Below are 21,340 nucleotides of genomic sequence, written 5' to 3'. Positions count from 1 at the left end.
ACTGTAGCTTCCGTAAAAAAAATGACAGAGGCTTTGAACTGTATGGTTCCGTTACATTTACTTCTGAGAACAAAGGAAACCCAGACTGAGGGATTTCAGACTGAGGACTTAAACAAATGTTCAGAATGGGAAAGGAATAGAGAAAATTCTGAAATCTGATTCCCAGGCAAAAGCTGAAAAAAACAGTGTAATAAATATGATAGATAAGTAAAACAGTTTGCGGCCTTTATTTATATTCAAAGTTTTCGGCTTAATATTTATGTTCAGCCTTAAATTTCTTACTTTGTTTTTTTTACTATATCAAGATTGGCTGTAATCTTTTTGCATACTTTATATTTACCTAGCACCGCTAATAAAAATCCCCATTTCAAAAGGATAAACGACTATTGTGAATGATTTGAAAGGAAGGAATAGTATTATAATCATATAATGTCTTGATGATAATTGGTAAAAAAAAATGACAGCAGGAATGTCATATTCATTCATAAACAGAACCAACTGGTTAACTGAGATATTTATAATGTGGAACTCAGATTCAAATTAATGCAGATTTTTTTTGGTTCCTTCCTTGAAATGGATGCAAGACTACCCTTAAGAGTTTAACTTTAATAAAAAAAACTTCATTGTACAAATTATGTTACATGTTTTTTTTTCTGTCAGTGATAGGTGTTTTTATCTTCTATCACAGTAGAGTTAGTAATGTGGGTATTTAACACAGACTTTCTTAGAAAGAGCTTTGGGTTAAGATTCACAAATCATCTCCCAGACTGCCACAGTATATAAATTATGCCTAAAAGTCTGTGCAAAATCTAGACGCTGTCACCACTGATCAAAAGAGTCACGTTAAAGTTTCAAAAGGAAATGGAAACCTACTCCAGTATTCTTGCCTGAAGAATTCCATGGATGGGCTACAGTCGACGGGGTCACAAAGAGCGGGATACAACTGAGTGACTAACACACACAGTTTGAGAATACCATAATACTGAAAGGTTAAGAGTAAACAAAGCTTGGCTAATTAGCTAATTCCAGATTAAGATTAATATTCTTAATCTCAATATATTAGGTCCAAGAATCCAATCTTCATGTTGTTAAAAAAAAAATTCCAATTTGTACTTTTTTTATATAAGACTGACTAGGTAACATGTTTGTAATTAGGCAAATGAAAAAGATTTAATTTCATAATCAGATGAGAGGTGTGACCATTAATGAACAAGCTAATATAGCTTACTTCTTGGAAGAAAAGTTATGACCAACCTAGATAGTATATTCAAAAGCACATTGCTTTGCCGACTAAGGTCCGTCTAGTCAAGGCTATGGTTTTTCCAGTAGTCATGTATGGATGTGAGAGTTGGACTATGAAGAAAGCTGAGTGCTGAAGAATGGATGCTTTTGAACTGTGGTGTTGGAGAAGACTCTTGAGAGTCCCTTGGACTGCAAGGAGATCCAACCAGTCCATTCTGAAGGAGATCAGCCCTGGGATTTCTTTGGAAGGAATGATGCTAAAGTTGAAACTCCAGTGCTTTGGCCACCTCACGCGAAGAGTTGACTTATTGGAAAAGACTCTGATGCTGGGAGGGATTGGAGGCAGGAGGAGAAGGGGACGACAGAAGTTGAGATGGCTGGATGGCATCACCGACTTGACGGACATGAGTCTGAGTGAACTTCGGGAGATGGTGATGGACAGGGAGGCCTGGCGTGCTGCAATTCATGGGGTCGCAAAGAGTCAGACACGACTGAGTGACTGAACTGAACTTAACTGAATATGGTTTCAGTGGGAGGTGGGCCAAGTATCTGTGTTGAATTTCTATAACTTAGTGAAATTTTAGTGATTTGGTAACAAAGTTCTGAATCTTGGTATAGAACCTCTCCATATCTGGTTTATTTCTCCAAAATGGTAAATGTAGATATGGGAGAAGTTCATAGGAGATACAACTGAATAAGAATTGGTATGCTTGTTTTCTGATATGTAGCTAAATTTAACATTTTTTCATCAATTATGTCATCATGCATCTTACATATATTGTGATATTCTGAGATAAACATTTCCTCATTATATCAATATATCCTTTCAACTCATATGTATTTAAACACACACATATATGTGTATACACACACACATTCATATATATATATATATATCTGCTCCCTCGCACCTTATTCTTAACCCCATCTATATTCACATTCAGTCTTTATTTCTCTTACCATGGGCAGGTCTTTTAGGATCTGTATTCCATCTCCTGGACCCATATGTGCTATGTGGTTAAAATTAGTTGGGTTAGAAATTAATTTATTTCTCATTTCTGGATCTCGTAACATCTCCCTGTAAGAAAAAACATCTGTTTAGATACTTTTGTTCCATGACCAATCTAGATAATTTTAGAGAAAAGTACATTCAATTTTTTTTCATAAAAATAAACTGTGAAATCATGTTAATAAGGACAGAATTAAAATAATAGAATATACTAAATAAAATTTTAACTTAGAAGATTTTGTTTTAAATTTAAAAGATCTTATGCTTTTTGGTGGGAAAACAGTATTTAAATATGAAACAAGTTCTTACTCTACAGATAATTCTGACTATTTTATGGATGTCCTTTTAAATAATTACTAATATATTAGAAATGTTTTTGTGTGTAACTGGACATACTACAAGGCTACTCCTCACGAAGAGAACAGTTAATCTGCATAGATATGTTCTATGTTTTTTATAAAGGCCCACATTCTAAAACTTGTAACTATTATATATACATAGAGAAATGAATCAAAATATGGTACTTTATAATTTACATAATTTACACTGAGAAATACATTCATACCTCCCACTGAAACCATATTTTAATAAATACCCTCCAAATTGTGAGTAGGTACTAGATTAAAGTACCATATTTTGATTCATTTCTCTACGTATATATAATAGTTACAAGTTTAGAATATGGGCCTTTATAATTTACATAATTTACACTGAGAAATACATTCATTATTGCAGTTTTTAAAAGCACAGAGAATGACTGACAGGCTTTCAGAGATCAAATTTTCCTTCCAAATCAAATCTAGTATCATCAGCAAACAGTCCTTCTGATGCTGCGAGCGTCTCTGGATGAGCACAAATGAAACATCTACCTCCTCTGTTGCATTCTTTCCTCTTCTGGAACTCTGAAAGAGTAACGCCTCTTATTGTTAATATTTCTAACCATTTGCTTCCGACTATTATCCGATGTTTCAGGAACTACCAGTTCATCCCCTTCTGTTAAAAAAAAAAACAAAAGACAGAAAAGAACAATGATGTTCTTTAAAGTGCTAAAATGCATTTTATTCATTAATCCCCAAGATGGTACAAATCTCAATCAAGACAAGCATATGCAATTCTGATTTTAAACGTTGTGTGCTAATAATCACAGTAAATAAATAATAATTTTCAACAGAACATATGGAAACAAACATACGCTGAAATCAAACATAGCTTTCAAAGTATATTTTCACTTTTATTTGATTATAAACATAAAATGGTACAATTTTACTAGGAGAAAAAAAGAGAAATGTAGCTGCCTTGGTGTCCCGTCACTTTGGTTACCCCATCCACAATATCTCTATACCAACTTCTCCCTCCTTCCAAGTATTCGTTTCAATGGCTTAAGATGTTAAAAAGTTCTTATTGTTAACCTGCACAGCAATCATGCATAAACTGTGAATTATTCACAGAAATGATACCAATGAAACGTTTCTCGCATTGCAGGTGGATTCTTTACCATCTGAGCCATCAGGGAAGCCCATTACATTTACTAAAACATTTTCTTTGAAGTTCCAATTTATAAGATGTAGAGTAAAGGAAAGGAATTGTGTTTCCTATATACTAGTTTCTTTATACTAGTTTATATACTAGATTCTTTACTAAAGGTAAGAATCTTATTCCTATTCCTATGTTCCTGATCTTGGGGGGATACATAATCATATACACCTAGTCATCTAATGCTCGTATCTTTCAATTGTAATACCTAGAAGTAAACAAAACTCTCAACCATGGATGCTGGAATATGGTGGACATACTCTAAAATAGACAACTGTATCCATACAACATGAGGACTATCATCCTCTAAATCAGATAAGGAAAAAGAGAAAAGCCAACCTTTAGAGAAGTTTTTAATAGCCAGAAAGCTAAAGTGAAAAAAAGGCAGTGGGAAGAAACTAAGGGGGCCTGTAAGCCAAGCCAGAGTAAGATGATTAGTAAAAGAGCAACAATCTCCTTGTAGCAAAATAAATAACTTAGTCAGATTGCTTTCCTGATACCAAAAGGTAAAATGATAATTTTTAAAAAGTAGATGAGAATTTGAGAATTATGAAGGTAAAGCAGATTTTGGTGAGTAACAGTGGCAATGGGAGATTCTGGACAGCCAGAGGGCTGCAAAATCACTCTGAGCTCTTGAGAGATGAAAGAGAAATAGACAAAATAGGGAGAAGACAAGAAAGAAATAGAATCTCCAGGAAATAGGATTTCATTTCCTTTCCAAAGGACAAAGACTACTATGTTGTCGAGTCTTCCTTCTCCAATCTCCACCTTTACTCCTGGCCTAGAGTAGAAAGATGAAAGCATAAAAAAAGACAAAATGGAAAAGGTTTTATTCTGTAGACACAAACTGGATAATGGACACATTTTAAGATCATCATGGTTACACACAGTGGGAACAGGGTAGATTTAATCTTACACAAATATTTAGAGTTTCTCTAAGAAACAGATGGCTTCCTAGGTGGTGCTAGTGGTAAAGAACCCGCCTGCCAATGCTGGAGACAAAATAGACTCAAGTTCAACCCCTGGGTTGAGAAGATTCCCTGGAGAAGGAAATGGTAATCCACTCCAGTATTCTTGCCTGGAGAATTCCATGGACAGAGGAGCCTGGCGGGCTATAGTCCCTGGGGTAGCAAAGAGTTGGATATGACTGAGTGAGTGACTAAGAAACAGATACAAAATTAAGTATCGAGTCTGGGAGGGAGGGGCCATAAAGCACAGGTTCATGGTGAATCCACCACTGAGCAGGACTCATTTCTAACACCCGAATGTCCTTTCTCAAGTCAAACTGAATATCCTCTTAGCATAGGACTTCTACAGTCACCTGTCTGTATACCAAGAAGCCTTCAGCGCCAAGAGGATGTACCAGAGCACCAAATCTGAAGCTAAGCATTTGTGTGTATGTTAGTACTAAAACAAGCAAAACAGAAACAACAAACTTTTGATGGTTTGTTTGTTGTTGTTAGACGATACAAATCTATTGGAAGAGTATGGGGGAAAAAAAGAAAGGCATAAAGAATATAATTAATCCCAACTACTCAGAGACAACAGCTAAGTATAAGCATTTTAATGTGTTTTCTTAATGGCAATGTTTTCCTTACATTTAAGTCAATTTTACTTATTATTTTTCAGTACATAATGTACCGCTAATTACATCTGCATTAACTAGACCTACCACAAAAGATCATAAATTTATGATACCTCTGTTATGGAGAAATTTGTTGCTAAGACATGAGAATACGATATAGAAGATAGAATTATAATAATCTGTTATAAATAAGATTTTAATTGTTCACAACTTGCTTATTTAATGAGATGTGTCAGTCTCCCTGGCTAGGACTCACTCCACTACTTTGGACACGGCCCTCACCCTGTCCGGGGCACTCAGGAGCCCATTCCCTCTCCTGACTCTGGCTCCTCCAGTGACTTTCCTCTTGTCCCTGCTTCTTCTGCTGCCCATGTTGTCAGCACTTCAAAAGTTTTAAGCCCTACGCACTGGCAGACGATGTACTCCAATAGTCCCGAGTCAGTACTCTGGGTGAGTTTTCACAATTTTAGTGCTACCAATTTTGGTTAGGTTCTACAGTATTAGAAGTACAGAAGAGACATTCAGTTATACTTTTTATATTAACCTCAGTAATCCACAGAAAAATAACAAGGTAGGTCAGAAACAAATATTTTGCTTATACAGTTATGTGAGCCTGAACAGAATGACTTTTTGTCAAGTAGTTTATCCCAATATACTATACTGAGGGTATGATAGTGGTCAGCTGCACAGATCCTAGAGTAAGGCACACCTGAGTTTAAGCGGCTCTGCAGTCAGTCAAGTGGCTCTGTCTCTGGCAGTCAGTTTAGCGAGAATGTTTCTATGAAGCTCTCCTATTAATGTGTATTTTCTTACCTGCCATTTTATTTTTGAAATATATCAATCTAATCGTCTCCAAGCCTAAAAGATTTAATGATCCTTCACTGTTTAAGGGGCGAACCTAAAATAATAAAAAATAAAGTTAATATTTTAACAAGGTTCAAAAATTAAATCATAAAACTTTGACATATGTGTAAAGCACACATTCTTAAGACCTTTATCTTTCTTCTTCAAAATATAGCCTTCTCAGAAAACCAACAAAAAATTAAAAATTAATTCTAACTAGAAAGGTATAAAATTATCTAATTTGTAATGACAAAATTTTAAAGAAAGAGTATTCTTGGCAAAAAAAAAAAAAAGTAAAATACATTTAAATCCTAAATTTAACTTTTAAAGCCACTAGCAAGCAGATGATAATACTAAGATATTAATACAGATACTTTAGGAATCTTATTTGAACTAAATGTACACACAGGACAGAGATAAAACTGTACATCTATGAGGAAAGGAAGGTCTGTCAATAAATGGTGATGGAGCAATGGGTATCTACATGGAACAAATGAAACTGAATCCCTACTTCACACATTACATAGAAAATCAATTCCAAATGGATTACACATAAAGGTAGAGGGCGAAACTTTTGAAAGGAAGTAAAGATCTTATCTTTAAGACCTGACGGTAGGAAAGAGTTTCTTAAGGAAAAAAAAACCATGAACAATAAGAATGATGTATTTAACTAAAATTTATAACAATGAACTTTCAGCAATAATAATAAACATTCACAAAATACACCATGAAAATTAACAGATAGGTCACAAACAGGAAAAAGATTCACCACACCTATCACTAACCCAGTATCTACCGTATATGAATAACTTCAGTAAATCAATTAAAAAAAATGACCAACTAAACAGAAATAGGGATAAAAAACATGACCAGGCATTTCACAGAAGAGGAAATATGAACGATGAAGAAACATGAAAGATTATCAACAGCATACCCAACAGAGGACATACAAATTAACACTTCATGAGGTAGCACTTGATAACCTCAAATAAATTAGTTACAAAACTTTGAATACTGACAATGGCATGGGTCATTACGAAGTCATAAACAGATGGCAGGAGTGTCAACTGGTACAGTTACTTTGGAAAAAACTGTCACTATCTTGTAAAGCTGAACACTTGCATTCTCTGTGTCCCATCAATTTCGTTCCTTGGCATATGACTTAAAGGAAACTCCTGCACATACACACCTGAAGACATATGCTGCAATGCTCACAATAGCAAAAAGCTGGGAAATAACTCACATGTCTGCTAATCCGAAGAATATATAGTGATCTATTCGCCCAAGAGACTATTTTATAGCAGTGAAAAGCAATGAAGAAAAATATAGTACAATGTAACATGGATGAATCTTAGAAACACAGTAAGTACATGAAGAAAGCAAGGCAAAAGATTATACACAACATTTTATTATTACCTCAAACACAAGCAAAACGAACAACATATTGCCTAGAAATATACAAAAGTTCTGTATTTTAAGAAAAGCAAAGGAATGATGAACACAATGTTCAGGATAAAAAACACACAGGTAGATTCAGTGATATTTTGGTAATATTCTGGGTCTTAAGTTAGTTCATAAGAGGTCAATTTATTATTATGCTTCCTTTATACATATTTCAAAATTCACATGGTAAAAATAAAAGGGAAAATTAATTGTAACCAGTCTGAATTTATAAAATCAAGGACCACTATTTAGTTGTTTTATAAAATGTGGCAGTATTTACAAGAGCTTTTCCACTGTTAAGGTTTAAAATTGGGGCAAATTTTGAAATAAGATCTTGGTTAGTTTCTATTACTTATCCCTCTAAACCCTGTCCCTCAACTAATGACACATGCTACATATATCAAGGTATCCTTCTTCACTTTTTGCAAAATAGATGATAGTGGTAAAAATTTATGTTATCATGGGGGAATGTTAAAGGAAAATATTATAGTTTATTAGAAATATGTGAAACCTTTATTAACAGAGCTTTGGTTCTAATTTTAATCACTTTTCTAGCCCATGAAGTTTGTCCTCACAGGATTAAAACTTCATACCATTATGTGAAAAACAGTAAAATTACAAATGAAATGCTCCTTCAGAGTTCCTTAAAGTGAAAAGTAACACTGGCATTTTAAGTTACAGAATGTATTATAGTTGTTCATTTTGATAATCATCATACTTTATATAGTAAAACTAAATGGAATAAAAATAGTATGGTGCTGAGCTACCTATAAAATTAACCAGCTTGAGTTTTCTTTTTTCTCTTAGCAAAGTCCCAAATTCCCACTTATATTATTACATATGAGAGAAAATGCTAAATTAGTGAAAAATAGCTAAATAGTCCTATAGTGTTTCACTTATACTCATTTGCTCACTTAGCCCATACGTTTCTTTTTTTTCTGGCCACATCACACGGCATGTGGGATCTTAGTTCCCTGACCGGGGATTGAACCCATGCCCGCTGCAGTGGAAGTGCGTAGTCTTAACCATTGGGCTGCAAAGAGGTCCAGGCCATATTTTAATGCTAAATTACCTTTTTGAGTGGGAGAGTCTGAATCCATTCCATGGAGTTCACATCAAAGATGTCAACTGCATTTTCACTGTACACTGAGAGATATGGTGCATTGTAACCTGAGAGACAGGAAGGAGAGAACAGAAGGCTGATTACCTATAACTGTTAAATCCAAAACATTCTGAAAGATCTATGCTAAGGAACTGTAGAGTGGAATCCCACCAAATTCCAGTATCAATACAGATTAGCTACATCAGAACATTTTTGAAGTAAAAACCCCATCAAACATAAATGAAGAGGTTTTATGGCCATTATAATATAGAAGGAGTCTGTTAACACCAGGGGTATAATATTCCCTTGCCCAATACTAGTTCTATAAAGGGGTTTCATTACATTTAAAATAACTGATCCCTAAAGTAGTTAAGCTCTTGACAGTGAAACAAAGCTACAGAGCAGAGAAATCTTAAGAATTAGGTTCACATTTATGAATGCTTGTTAAAGCATCTGGCACAAAAAATGTTCAACATATACTTATGGGTGAACTGAACATCAATAAATGGTGACACAAACAGAGGTTAAATGATTACCCAGGCTAAGACCACAAATTTTTGGCAGAGCTATTCATAAAAGCCAGATGTTCCAATTCTCATTCTAATTCCAAGTCAGACAACACTCTGAATTATTTTCTGACCAGGATTCATTCTAAACATGATGCCATAGATAAGAGTATAAATTTCAGAAGAAACAAAACGTTAAGAATAGTTAAGCCTGCCTAGGTAGGATTACAAGTATTTTTCTTTTTATCTAGATTTCCCAGTTTCTCTGTAGTAACATATGTGGCTCTCCTACATTTTCTTATACTGAACTTTTAAGCTTGACTGTCCTCATACCCACCATTCCTTCTATCTTGTTGCAGTGGAAGAGAATTCCCATCCTGCTCCATATCCTTCTTCCTGTGTTCTGACTTCCAGCCTCTTTGGCCTTCTTGGGGATCTTACTCTGTTTCTTATATTTAGCACAAGGTCAACTTTTCCTGGCTCCCTAGCAGCTAGTTCCCTTCAGCATTTAAACATGCTCCAAGTATCTTCCACTAAAAACAAAACCTGCCGGATTAGATACTCCTGTGTGCCTCTACAGAACTTGTACTTTGGCTACCAGGGCACTTAGACCTTACTGCAACTTGTTCTGCCAGGAATCCCTTCTACTGCATTCTATGCTCTCTGAGGGTGAGACTGTCTACTTTGCTCACTGTTACATCTCTTTCAGTAAAATAATACATAAGTTTTATGAGCTGTCAATCTTCACAAGCACTGTATGGGGCGGGGGGGGGACCATGAACATAACTCCTTAGGGTTATTTCAAAATAAAAGCATGCTGCGGCTGCTAAGTCACTTCAGTCATGTCTGACCCTGTGCGACCCCATAGACGGCAGCCCACCAGGCTCCCCCGTCCCTGGGATTCTCCAGGCAAGAACACTGGAGTGGGTTGCCATTTCCTACTCCAGTGCATGAAAGTGAAAAGTGAAAGTGAAGTTGCTCAGTCGTGTCCGACTCTTAGCTACCCCGTGGACTGCAGCCTACCAGGCTCCTCCGTCCATGGGATTTTCCAGGCAAGAGTACTGGAGTGGGGTGCCATTGCCTTCCTCAAAATAAAAGCATATGTGTTATTAAAAATCTATCTAAGTAAAATATTCCATAAGACAATTAGCTTTAATTATGTTCCTGTTAATGTTGACTCCACTGGCCTGGGTATGGTTTTAACTAGGTATGGTTAATTTAACCATACCTTAATGAGGTTAACTAGGTATGGTTATTTTCTGTACCAACATAATTAATGCCTAGGAAAAACCTCAAAGATGACTTAAAAAAAACCCTGTTAATAATAATGAATACACATAGGAGATGAAGTAGAAGGAAAGAGACAGCAAGGTAAGACAGCCGAAAGTAAAACTCTTACAACAAGAGGAAGGATTCGCCGGCCACATCAGTTCCTGTTGTCTCGATCTTCGGCCCTGGCAGTCAGTGTATATCCCAATGCTGTTAAAACACAGCAGGTATTCTTTACTGGAGATCTCAACCGCACAGATGGCATCCATTGGTTGATGTGCAATAAATGAGAGTGTATGGTCATTTGAATGGAGCATACTGTATGGACTTCCTTCTCCATTCAGGGGATATCTTAGAAATCCAGACTGGAATCCCACACAGAGTTGCTCACTGAAGATTGCCATCCACTGGACATTGTATGGGACTTGAATTTCCTTAAATTTTCTGTGACGTGTCTTGCTCTGAAATAGTTCATAACAGAGGACCTGCCTTTTCATAGCCACACACAAGCATGTAAGGGCTCCATGACGCACTTTTCCAGAAGTTATTGTTTGACAGCCTTTAGTTTCTGCCAGCTTATAAAAATCAGTCTCTCGCCCGTCCAGAGCTGACATAGGAAAAAGTCGGACGTGTCGATTTCGTCCTGAGATCACGGCAACAAGTTGATCATTTGGAATGAGTTCTATCTGATGAATCTTCTTATTGTCACCAACTCTAATAATTTCTATGCAAAGAAAGAATAATGAATCAACTGCAAAATAATGTTTTGTTTATTAATCACATCCCAATTATACTCAAAGGAATATGTTAACTTATAATAAAGACAGAGATACACACAGAAAAGCTAACATATCAGAAACCATATGGAGAAAGAGGAAGATAATTACACTCACTGTAAGATAATTTAACCTACCTACAGTAAGGTATTGAATTTAGCACTGAGATTGCTGGCAGCCATGGCAGAGTTCCTATGTGATAAAACATGACAGGTCTTTAAGAAAAACCTTTCACTCTCACCAAATTCTAGTGAAGTTTTACCATGGGGTAACTATTTTTAAAAACTGACTCACGTTTCACTAAAGGTATTTCTTTGGGTAACAAATTAATGAAGTTTAAATGCATTGTTTTCCCATGATCTTACTTGATATAGAGATCAAACTAGTCAATCCTAAAGGAAATCAGTCCTGAATGTTCACTGGAAAGACTGATGGTGAAGCTGAAGCTCCACTAGTTTGGCCACCTGATGCGAAGAACTGACTCATTGGAAAAGCCCTTGATGCTGGGAAAGATTGAAGGCAGGAGGAGAAGGGGACGACAGAGGACGAGATGGTTGGATGGCATCACTGACTCAATGGACATGAGTTTGAGCAAGCTCTGGGAGTTGATGATGGACAGGGAAGCCTGGTGTGCTGCAGTTTGTGGGGTTGCAAAGAGCGGGACACGACTGAGCAACTGAAATGAACTAAACTGAACTGAACTTGATATAAAGACATAATTTAGAAGCATTCAAGAATGCTAAATTAAATGGGTTTCTTTTTTATTTCACCTAGTATTTAATTTCGCTCTAGAAAAAAATCTGTTGTATTAACTTCTGGAATAAAAGAATCCAACAACAGATTTTAATGACTGTTACCGCTTCTAGTACCATTAGAACAATGGAAAAATCAAGTTGTGTTTTTCTTTCATGTACTACCTTTAGAAATACGGTCTGAGTTTATACAGCAGAACTGTTAAACAAAATGACACAAGAAAGAAAATATACATGGAAATTTTAGAACTCAAGAGGATTATAGAGATTTAAAAAATTATCTTTTGACTTATAAATGTATCAAATTAGGTCTGGAAAATTTCAATTACAGAATAAATAAGAGCAAAGACTTTTTTTTAGAGTTTAAAATCTATAGTTTAGAATTTTCTATCAATAATATTTTCTCCACAATATTTCCTCTTACCATCTTTGGTGACATGCACAACAAATAACCCTTCTTCATTCCCCAAAGCTATTCTTTCATGATCTATACAAGACATAAATATGAAATATTTTTATTAGGTGAAAACCTATATAAAACTCACAGTATAAAACAGATAAAGAAATATGGTACAAAGAAACTGAAATAAAAATAATTAAAATATAGCAATAACTTATACTATTAAATTTCCTTTCAGATTACTGTAGTAAATATTATCTCATGTCTTTTTTAATAGAACAATCACTAGAAAATAATTTCTATCAATGCTTACAAAAATAAAGAAATGTTTATTCAATAAAAGGTGAAAAAACCCTCTAGTTTGTCAGCACCCTGGATCCAGTTCCATTTCTCATTTGGAGAGGGAAAAATTGTGAAAGGCATTTGAACTTTACTCATCAAACTTTTCATTATTTACTAGAAAGTAATAAGAGTTGGCAGTATACACAAGAAGATGGCAAAAATTTAAACTTCCAGACACAGAAGCTGCCAATTTTGAGGGTATTTTATATATGGGCAGTCTGTTACAAATTGCATCTTACTTAAACTTCGCAATAACCTTTGCAAAGTACTTAGTACCTGTATTTTACCTAGGAAACTTATGCTTTATCAAACAGCTTACGCATTAAGAAGCAACTTTTTCTAAGTCAGGCAAGGATAAAATAGATTTGGTAATAGGTTAATCTTTAGCCTTGTTGCTTTTTCAGAGGAAAATACATTAGAAAAGTTTATTCATTTTTGTTTACTGAGAAATAAAGCTTTAATATGGTCTCATTCAGGCAATAAACATTTACTGAGCATCTGTGATATAACACATACTATGTCAGACATCAGGGATTCCTAATGAAAGCCAATCCCTGTTGACAAGGTATATAAACAATTATAACAAGATAAATGTTATATATCCATACCTATGATTGCAGCTGCCTGGGTTGTTTTAATGAGGGGCAGAGTGCTGTCATAAGCCTCTTTGGGAACATAGACTGAGCGGTCTCTGAATTTGTTTTTCTTCAAAATCTTGTGCAATTCACTCAGTACTCCCACCCACTTACTCTTCTCATTTTCACTATCAGCTAGCATCAGGATGGAACATTTGTTACTAGATGCTGAGAGCTGGGAAGCTGTGACCTAGAACAATTTAATCAAAATTCATGATATTAGAAACATCTTGACATCTTTTAAGCCAGCCATCTTGTAAGCCAGGTTTATGCTTATGCTAGTTTGCTTTGCATTAGCCAGAAAATGAGCACTCATTAAGTGATACCTTTAATCGAGTTTAGTTATTCATAATGTTAGTGTTATTTGTATTTTCTTTGCTACAGAGTGCCAGAATACATCACAAAAAACTCATTACACAATCATTTAACAACAGCCACTGACATTTATTGAGTAATAACTGAGCACTAGACACTCCCTATCTTTCTATTTTATAAGTATTAACTCATTTAACTCTATCAACATCTTGCTCCAGGCAAGAATACTGGAGTGAGTGGCCATTTCCTACTTCACCGGATCTTCCCGACTCAGGGATTGAACCCACATCTTCTGAATTGGCAGGTGAGTTTTTTACCACTGTGCCACCTGGGAAGTCCATCAATATCTTTACAAGATAGGTATTAATGCAGAGAAATTAATTTCTCCGAGGGCACACAACTAGACTGGAATCCTGTGTCCAGGCTCATAAGCACTACACAATACTGATTTTCAACTCATTTTAAAAAAGTAAAAAATGCTCAGAAATACTTAGATTCTGTTACTTCATAACAATAACTTAGAGAAGACTACTTGAACTAATATTTAAATGAAGGTTTATCACTTTACAATGATACTATAATCAGAATACTTAATTTATGTATATATGGATCCTTTATTAAAAGTAATTTAAGCAACAGAGACAATAAAATCCCACAATTAGAATCAGGTAAGATAAGTGCACCTCTGTAGGTTCCCTTGGTAGCTGGAGAGAGAAGAGTTTTTGGTCAGGGAAACTGAGAGACTCAGTATGGTCTTAGATACAAGATACATACTTCTACTAAGTATTCAAGAGAATAGTCCTTTTTTTTAAAACCTCCATTATCTTACTTAACTCATCAGTTTGAGATTGCACTGTGTTAGACAGCCTCCAAAGATGTCTACCAACAATTTTTCCTATGGAATTTCACTCTTCTTATCTAAAAATGCCATCTATTTCCCCTTCTTTTACGTCTGGGATGACCTCATGATTTGCTTTGGCCAACAGAATGTAGAAGGGTTACTGTGCCTGTTTTGAGCCTAGTCCTTATAAGGCCCGGCAGCTTCTTCTCTCTTGGAAGCCAGTCACAGAGAACTCAGCCAGACTAGTGAATGATTAGAGACCACATGGAAAGAGTCCACAAAGAGAACTGAGGTGGCCCAGAGACCAGCCAAGTACCAGGGCTAACAGCCAGAACCAAGGCCTCAGATATGAAAGTAAGGTTGTTTTGGCTATTCCAGTCCCAAATGAGCTGAATGCAGCCATATGAGTGACTCTCCAGTCGACACCAGAAGAACTGACCCATAGAATGGTGAAAAATAAAGCTGGTAAGTTTTGGAGTGGTTATTACAGAGCAATAGAACTAAAACATTCTAATTTGTAAACAAGATCTTAAAGAAACTTTTATTTTTTTTAAAAATTGAGAAATCTCACACATTCAATTCTTCTTGTGGTAGTACTTATCTGAAAACTGAATGTGACTCAAAAATATTATCCAAGATTAAACCTATTTTAGAAGCCATATATTCAAGCTTTCTATTGGTCTTTCACTAATTCAGTGTTTACTTTGCACAAATTGTCTGTAAGATTTGGTTATATTCCAAGTAAGTTTGTGATCTGCAGAGAGAGGTAAAACATTTAGTTTTTAAAAGCAAATAATTCAGTGATCAAATTATAACACACAGACTTACTCTAAATATACAGGGTATATCTTTTCGACTTGCATGAATAACATCAGAAGCCAAGACTGAACTCACAGAAAATTCTTCATCCCTGAAGGAAAAGTGAGACATTAAAAGTTAGTGTATGTGGGTATGTGGTGTGGTTTTGGCTGTGCATCTAAATAACACATATGAAGCAATCCTCAAAATTTAATTGCACAGAACATCCAAACTGAATTTTTTAAATTTTTGAATTTTCTTTCTTGGTAACTGATAGTGCCAAAAGTAACTTATCAGGTATAATTTAACAGTGCCACACTACACAAGAGTTAGAAATCATTTCTGGCTTAATACTCAGTGTCACAATGCCAGTAAGTATAGGACACGAGGATTTGGATCCTAGTAGGTCTGCTCTGATAATACATGTCAAGTGCCCTCAACACAGCTCATCTGACATTTTATTGTTCCTTCAGCACAGCTCATCTGACGTTTTACTGTTCCTTAGGAAATCCTAAGACAGACCCCTTCCACAATAATCTATTCCTTGTGATTTCCTTAATTTGGTTATTGGTACCATCATTCTCTTGATCTTGAAGATTTGACATCTTAGTCTTATCTTTGATTCTTCTCCCTATCTTTCTATATTTGGTCCCTTAGCAGGTTCTGTCAAATTTTCCTTGCTAATATTTTAAAGTTTCTTGCAAATAAAGAAATGTATTTCTTTATATTTCACATGTATGGGGAAGATAATGTGTTTTAGATGCTGGTATGAAATGCTTATGTGAGCCAGAACTGGAAATTTTAGTTTTGAGCACAGATCTGGAGACATATGTTCGGGAGTCATCTCAATGCAGAGATGATGCTTCAAGCTACAAGAGTAAATAAGATCACTGAGGGAGAATGTCTGGAGTCACGAGAAGGGGTTAAGTAGAGGAGAGAGTTTGAAAATGAGACCAGAAACATTTAACTTAAATGTTCACGGCTTCATTTTATATTCCAAGAAACTGTCTGATTTTGAGATTTTTATTTCCTTTCCTCACACTGAAATTATACTGAAGCCTTTGCTTTGAGTGATGATATAGACTTTACACATTAGGCCTCTAGTACCCCAGAAGCCTTTAACTGATCTTTTGGTTTTCAAGCATTAACCTCTTTTCCCAGACCCCCAGACCCAACATGCATACACATGCACATCAACCAGTTCTATAACTATACCACATTTCCCATTTGTAATTATGTTGTGACTGCAGTGTTAGTAAATGAGAAAATTACTGTGAAATTAGATTTAGATAAAAACATGGCAATATAATCAGAAGAAAAATCACACACTTTGTATTTCTGTGTTGCAAAGATACAAATATTTTCATCTCTGAAAACTTACCTCATGTCAATCACTTGACTGACTACAACACTGGGCTGAGATGCCTTTCCTTCGGCAATATCGTACAGAAAGAGCTTGAAGTCACAAACTACAGCCAGTGCTCTTTGCCATCCTTTCTTCACTCCAGCTGGCTTAGGGATCTTAGGCAAACAAACAAGCAAAACAACCCGAACTGAAATGTCAATCAGAACCCCTTTAATTACATATGTAACTGCAGGGTGAAAACCTAAAGACAACATACACATGTTGTAAGTCTGCCACTGTGGTTGGTAAAGTAGCAGATGGAACACACACATCATTAATAACATGAACAAGTGTGACAACACATTCTGCAAACACGGAATGACATTTGATTCTGAAAAATTTTTAACAGCACCATTTTAATTTTCTCTAGCAATTCATTAAAATAACATTCATAGATTTCTAGGTGGCATAAAAGCCAAATTTGGTAATAGGATGAAAGGCAGTGTACACTTTAAATATTATTCAAGATTATAAGTAAGATTACATCTTGACAATATCTCATACTTCATAAGAATATACCACCTCTCCAGCAAGACTAAGTGCTACAGACTCCTTTAAGGAGATTTAAATATCTGAACATTTATGCTGTAGGGACAGTACAATTTTGAGACACTCTGAAATGTATTCCAAGCAAAAGCCAGGTTTTTCTTTTCAAATCATTTCTCTGAATGAAATAAAATTGTTAGGTCAATTTTATTCACCAAATTTTCGGTCCAGGACTATGTCTGTAAGGTAACTGACATTTCTTAATTCACTAATAAACCTTAAAAGATTAGTCTAAATCCAACCTAACCATACTTACCCTGACATGCCCTTCATACGCTGTTCCTATTCCCTTCTGTGGATCTATACCCAGAGGACCTTTTGTCTGTTCAGGAGGAACTGGACAAGCAGTTGGAGCTTTGTTTACACAAGTTATGTGACATGAAAATCCACACACTTTCGGAAGGGAAAAAAGAAACAGCGTTCAAGAAAAATTCATTTTTACAAAGAGAACATTCACTGAGCACTCATTATAGGCAAAGTGCCATGTGAGATGAATGATTATCTCTAGTTTTATTTTAAACCGTTTTTGTCATTTGGAGAGCTGATTCATTTGCTAATAGGTAAGACTTGCAATGAGAAACAGTAAATACTTCTTTTCATTACTGTAATATTATTGTTCTGTGTTAACACTAGTGATCAAAATGAGAAGCAAATAAATGGCAACAAATCTAATCTTGAGACTAAAACGACTGTTTTAAACTGAATTCCTAAAAAAGCAGCCTCTGGAGTTCTAACTCTTCATCTCACTGCAGTTGGGTACTTATTCTGAAATTTTTATTCCAGGAATCACTGATGGACATTAAATTACCTGACATTTCTGCAATATCTGGCAAACTTTACCAGTCCCTCTCTTTGAAATTTAAATTGCTCAATGATTAAAAAGGTATTTAAATTTTAGGAGTTGTTGATATTATTATATATATTTAAACTACTACTAAGATAATAACAATAGTTAACTTTCTTGGGTGTTTTAAATTTTTTGCAATAATATGTAATAATCTAAGATAGGCAAAATGATAGGATACTGAAAGAGGAACTCCCCAGCTCAGTAGGTGCCCAGTATGCTACTGGAGATCAGTCAAGAAATAACTCCAGAAAGAATAAAGGGATGGAGCCAAAGCAAAAACAATACCCAGTTGTGGATGTGACTGGTGATAGAAGCAAGATCTGACACTGTAAAGAGCAATATTGCATAGGAACCTGGAATGTCAGGTCCATGAATCAAGGCAAATTGGAAGTGGTCAATAGAAGATGGCAAGAGTGAACATCGACATTCTAGGAATCAGCGAACTAAAATGGACTGGAATGGGTGAATTTAACTCAGATGACCATTATATCTACTACTGTGGGCAGGAATCCCTTAGAAGAAATGGAGTAGCCATCATGGTCAACAAGAGAGTCCGAAATGCAGTACGTGGATGCAATCAAAAATGACAGAATGATGTCTGTTGTTTCCAAGGCAAACCATTCAATATCACCGTAATCCAAGTCTATGCCCCAACCAGTAACGCTGAAGAAGCTGAAGTTGAATGGTTCTATGAAGACCTACAATACCTTTTAGAACTAACACACAAAAAAGATGTCCTTTTCATTATAGGGGACTGGAATGCAAAAGTAGGAAGTCAAGAAACACCTGGAGTAACAGGCAAATTTGGCCTTGGAATGTGGAATGAAGCAGGGCAAAGACTAATAGAGTTTTGCCAAGAAAATGCACTGGTCATAGCAAACACCCTCATCCAACAACACAAGAGAAGACTCTACACATGGACATCACCAGATGGTCAACACTGAAATCAGACTGATTATATTCTTTGCAGCCAAAGATGGAGAAGCTCTATACAGTCAACAAAAACAAGACCAGGAGCTGACTGTGGCTCAGATCATGAACTCCTTATTGCCAAATTCAGACTGAAATTGAAGAAAGTAGGGAAAACCACTAGACCATTTGGGTATGACCTAAATCAAATCCCTTATGATTATACAGTGGAAGTGAGAAATAGATTTAAGGGACTAGATCCGATAGACAGAGTGCCTGATGAACTATGGACGGAGGTTTGTGACATTGTACAGGAGACAGGGATCAAGACCATCCCCATGGAGAAGAAATGCAAAAAAGCAAAATGGCTGTCTGAGGAGGCCTTACAAACAGATGTGAAAAGAAGAGAAGCGAAAAGCAAAGGAGAAAAGGAAAGATACAAGCATCTGAATGCAGAGTTGCAAAGAACAGTAAGAAGAGATAAGAAAGCCTTCCTCAGTGATCAATGCAAAGAAATAGAGGAAAACAACAGAATGGGAAAGACTAGAGATCTCTTCAAGAAAATCAGATACCAAGGGAACGTTTCATGCAAAGATGGGCTCGATAAAGGACAGAAATGGACCTAACAGAAGCAGAAGATATCAAGAAGAGGTGGCAAGAAGACACGGAAGAACGGTACAAAAAAGATCTTCATGACCCAGATAATCCCGATGGTGTGATCACTCACCTAGAGCCAGACATCCTGGAATGTGAAGTCAAGTGGGCCTTAGAAAGCATCACTATGAACAAAGCTAGTGGAGGTGATGGAATTCCAGTTGAGCTATTACAGATCCTGAAAGATGATGCTGTGAAAGTGCTGCATTCAATATGCCAGCAAATTTGGAAAACTCAGCAGTGGCCACAGGACTGGAAAAGGTCAGTTTTCATTCCAATCCCAAAGAAAGGCAATGCCAAAGAATGCTCAAACTACTGCACAATTGTACTCATCTCACACACTAGTAAAGTCATGCTCAAAATTCTCCAAGTCAGGCTTCAGCAATACATGAACTGTGAACTTCCAGATGGTCAAGCTGGTTTTAGAAAAGGCAGAGGAACCAGAGATCAAATTGCCACCATCTGCTGGATAATGGAAAAAGCAAGAGAGTTCCAGAAAAACATCTATTTCTGCTTTCTTGACTATGCCAAAGCCTTTGACTGTGTGGATCACAATAAACTGTGGAAAATTCTGAAAGAGATGGGAATACCAGACCACCTAACCTGCCTCTTGAGAAACCTATATGCAGGTCAGGAAACAACAGTCAGAACTGGACATGGAACAACAGACTGGTTCCAAATAGGAAAAGGAGTACGTGAAGGCTGTATATTGTCACCCTGCTTATTTTAACTTATATGCAGAGTACATCATGAGAAACGCTGGGCTGGAAGAAACATAAGCTGGAATCAAGACTGCCGGGAGAAATATCAATAACCTCAGATATGCAGATGACACCACCCTTATGGCAGAAAGTGGAGAAGAACTAAAAAGCCTCTTGATGAAAGTGAAAGAGGAGAGTGAAAAAGTTGGCTTAAAGCTCAATATTCAGAACATGAAAATCATGGCATCCGGTCTATCACTTCATGGGAAATAGATGGGGAAACAGTGGAAGCAGTGTCAGACTTTATTTTTCTGGGCTCCAAAATCACTGCAGATGGTGACTGCAGCCATGAAATTAAAAGACGCTTACTCCTTGGAAGAAAAGTTATGACCAATTTAGATAGCATATTGAAAAGCAGAGACATTACTTTGCCAACAAAGGTCCATCTAGTCAAGGCTATGGTTTTTCCAATGATCATGTATGGATGTGTGAGTTGGACTGTGAAGAAGGCTGAGCGCCGAAGAATTGATGCTTTTGAACTGTGGTGTTGGAGAAGACTCTTGAGAGTCCCTTGGACTGCAAGGAGATCCAACCAGTCCATTCTGAAGGAGATCAGCCCTGGGATTTCTTTGGAGGGAATGATGCTAAAGCTGAAACTCCAGTACTTTGGCCACCTCATGTGAAGAGTTGACTCATTGGAAAAGACCCTGATGCTGGGAGGGATTGGGGGTGGGAGGAGAAGGGGATGACAGAGGATGAGATGGCTGGATGGCATCACTGACTCGATGCACGTGGGTCTGAGTGAACTCCGGGAGTTGGTGATGGACAGGGAGGCCTGACGTCCTGTGATTCATGGGGTCGCAAAGAGTCGGACATGACTGAGCGAC

General features: G+C 36.4%; 1 protein-coding gene across 14 annotated transcripts in view; it reads right to left on the bottom strand.

The window, feature by feature from the left end:
* CDC42BPA (CDC42 binding protein kinase alpha) overlaps nucleotides 1-21,340 on the bottom strand; it is a 299,246-nt gene that overhangs the window by 13,896 nt on the left and 264,010 nt on the right. For all 14 annotated transcript variants that reach the window (XM_040263625.1, XM_040263632.1, XM_040263627.1 and 11 more), the window contains 10 exons: nucleotides 17,599-17,735; nucleotides 16,773-16,912; nucleotides 15,422-15,503; nucleotides 13,411-13,627; nucleotides 12,485-12,547; nucleotides 10,663-11,256; nucleotides 8,728-8,825; nucleotides 6,183-6,267; nucleotides 3,121-3,244; nucleotides 2,203-2,320 (listed from right to left, as the gene is read on the bottom strand). In XM_040263625.1, coding sequence (XP_040119559.1) covers nucleotides 2,203-2,320; nucleotides 3,121-3,244; nucleotides 6,183-6,267; nucleotides 8,728-8,825; nucleotides 10,663-11,256; nucleotides 12,485-12,547; nucleotides 13,411-13,627; nucleotides 15,422-15,503; nucleotides 16,773-16,912; nucleotides 17,599-17,735 — 1,658 coding nt within the window. The remainder of the gene's footprint in view (nucleotides 1-2,202; nucleotides 2,321-3,120; nucleotides 3,245-6,182; nucleotides 6,268-8,727; nucleotides 8,826-10,662; nucleotides 11,257-12,484; nucleotides 12,548-13,410; nucleotides 13,628-15,421; nucleotides 15,504-16,772; nucleotides 16,913-17,598; nucleotides 17,736-21,340) is intronic.

This window comes from Oryx dammah, unplaced genomic scaffold (genome assembly GCF_014754425.2).
Source record: "Oryx dammah isolate SB20612 unplaced genomic scaffold, SCBI_Odam_1.1 HiC_scaffold_21, whole genome shotgun sequence".
In the NCBI taxonomy this organism is placed as follows: Eukaryota; Metazoa; Chordata; class Mammalia; order Artiodactyla; family Bovidae; genus Oryx; species Oryx dammah.
Note: the sequence above shows the minus strand (reverse complement) of the source record. Positions and strands in the feature narration are given on the sequence as shown.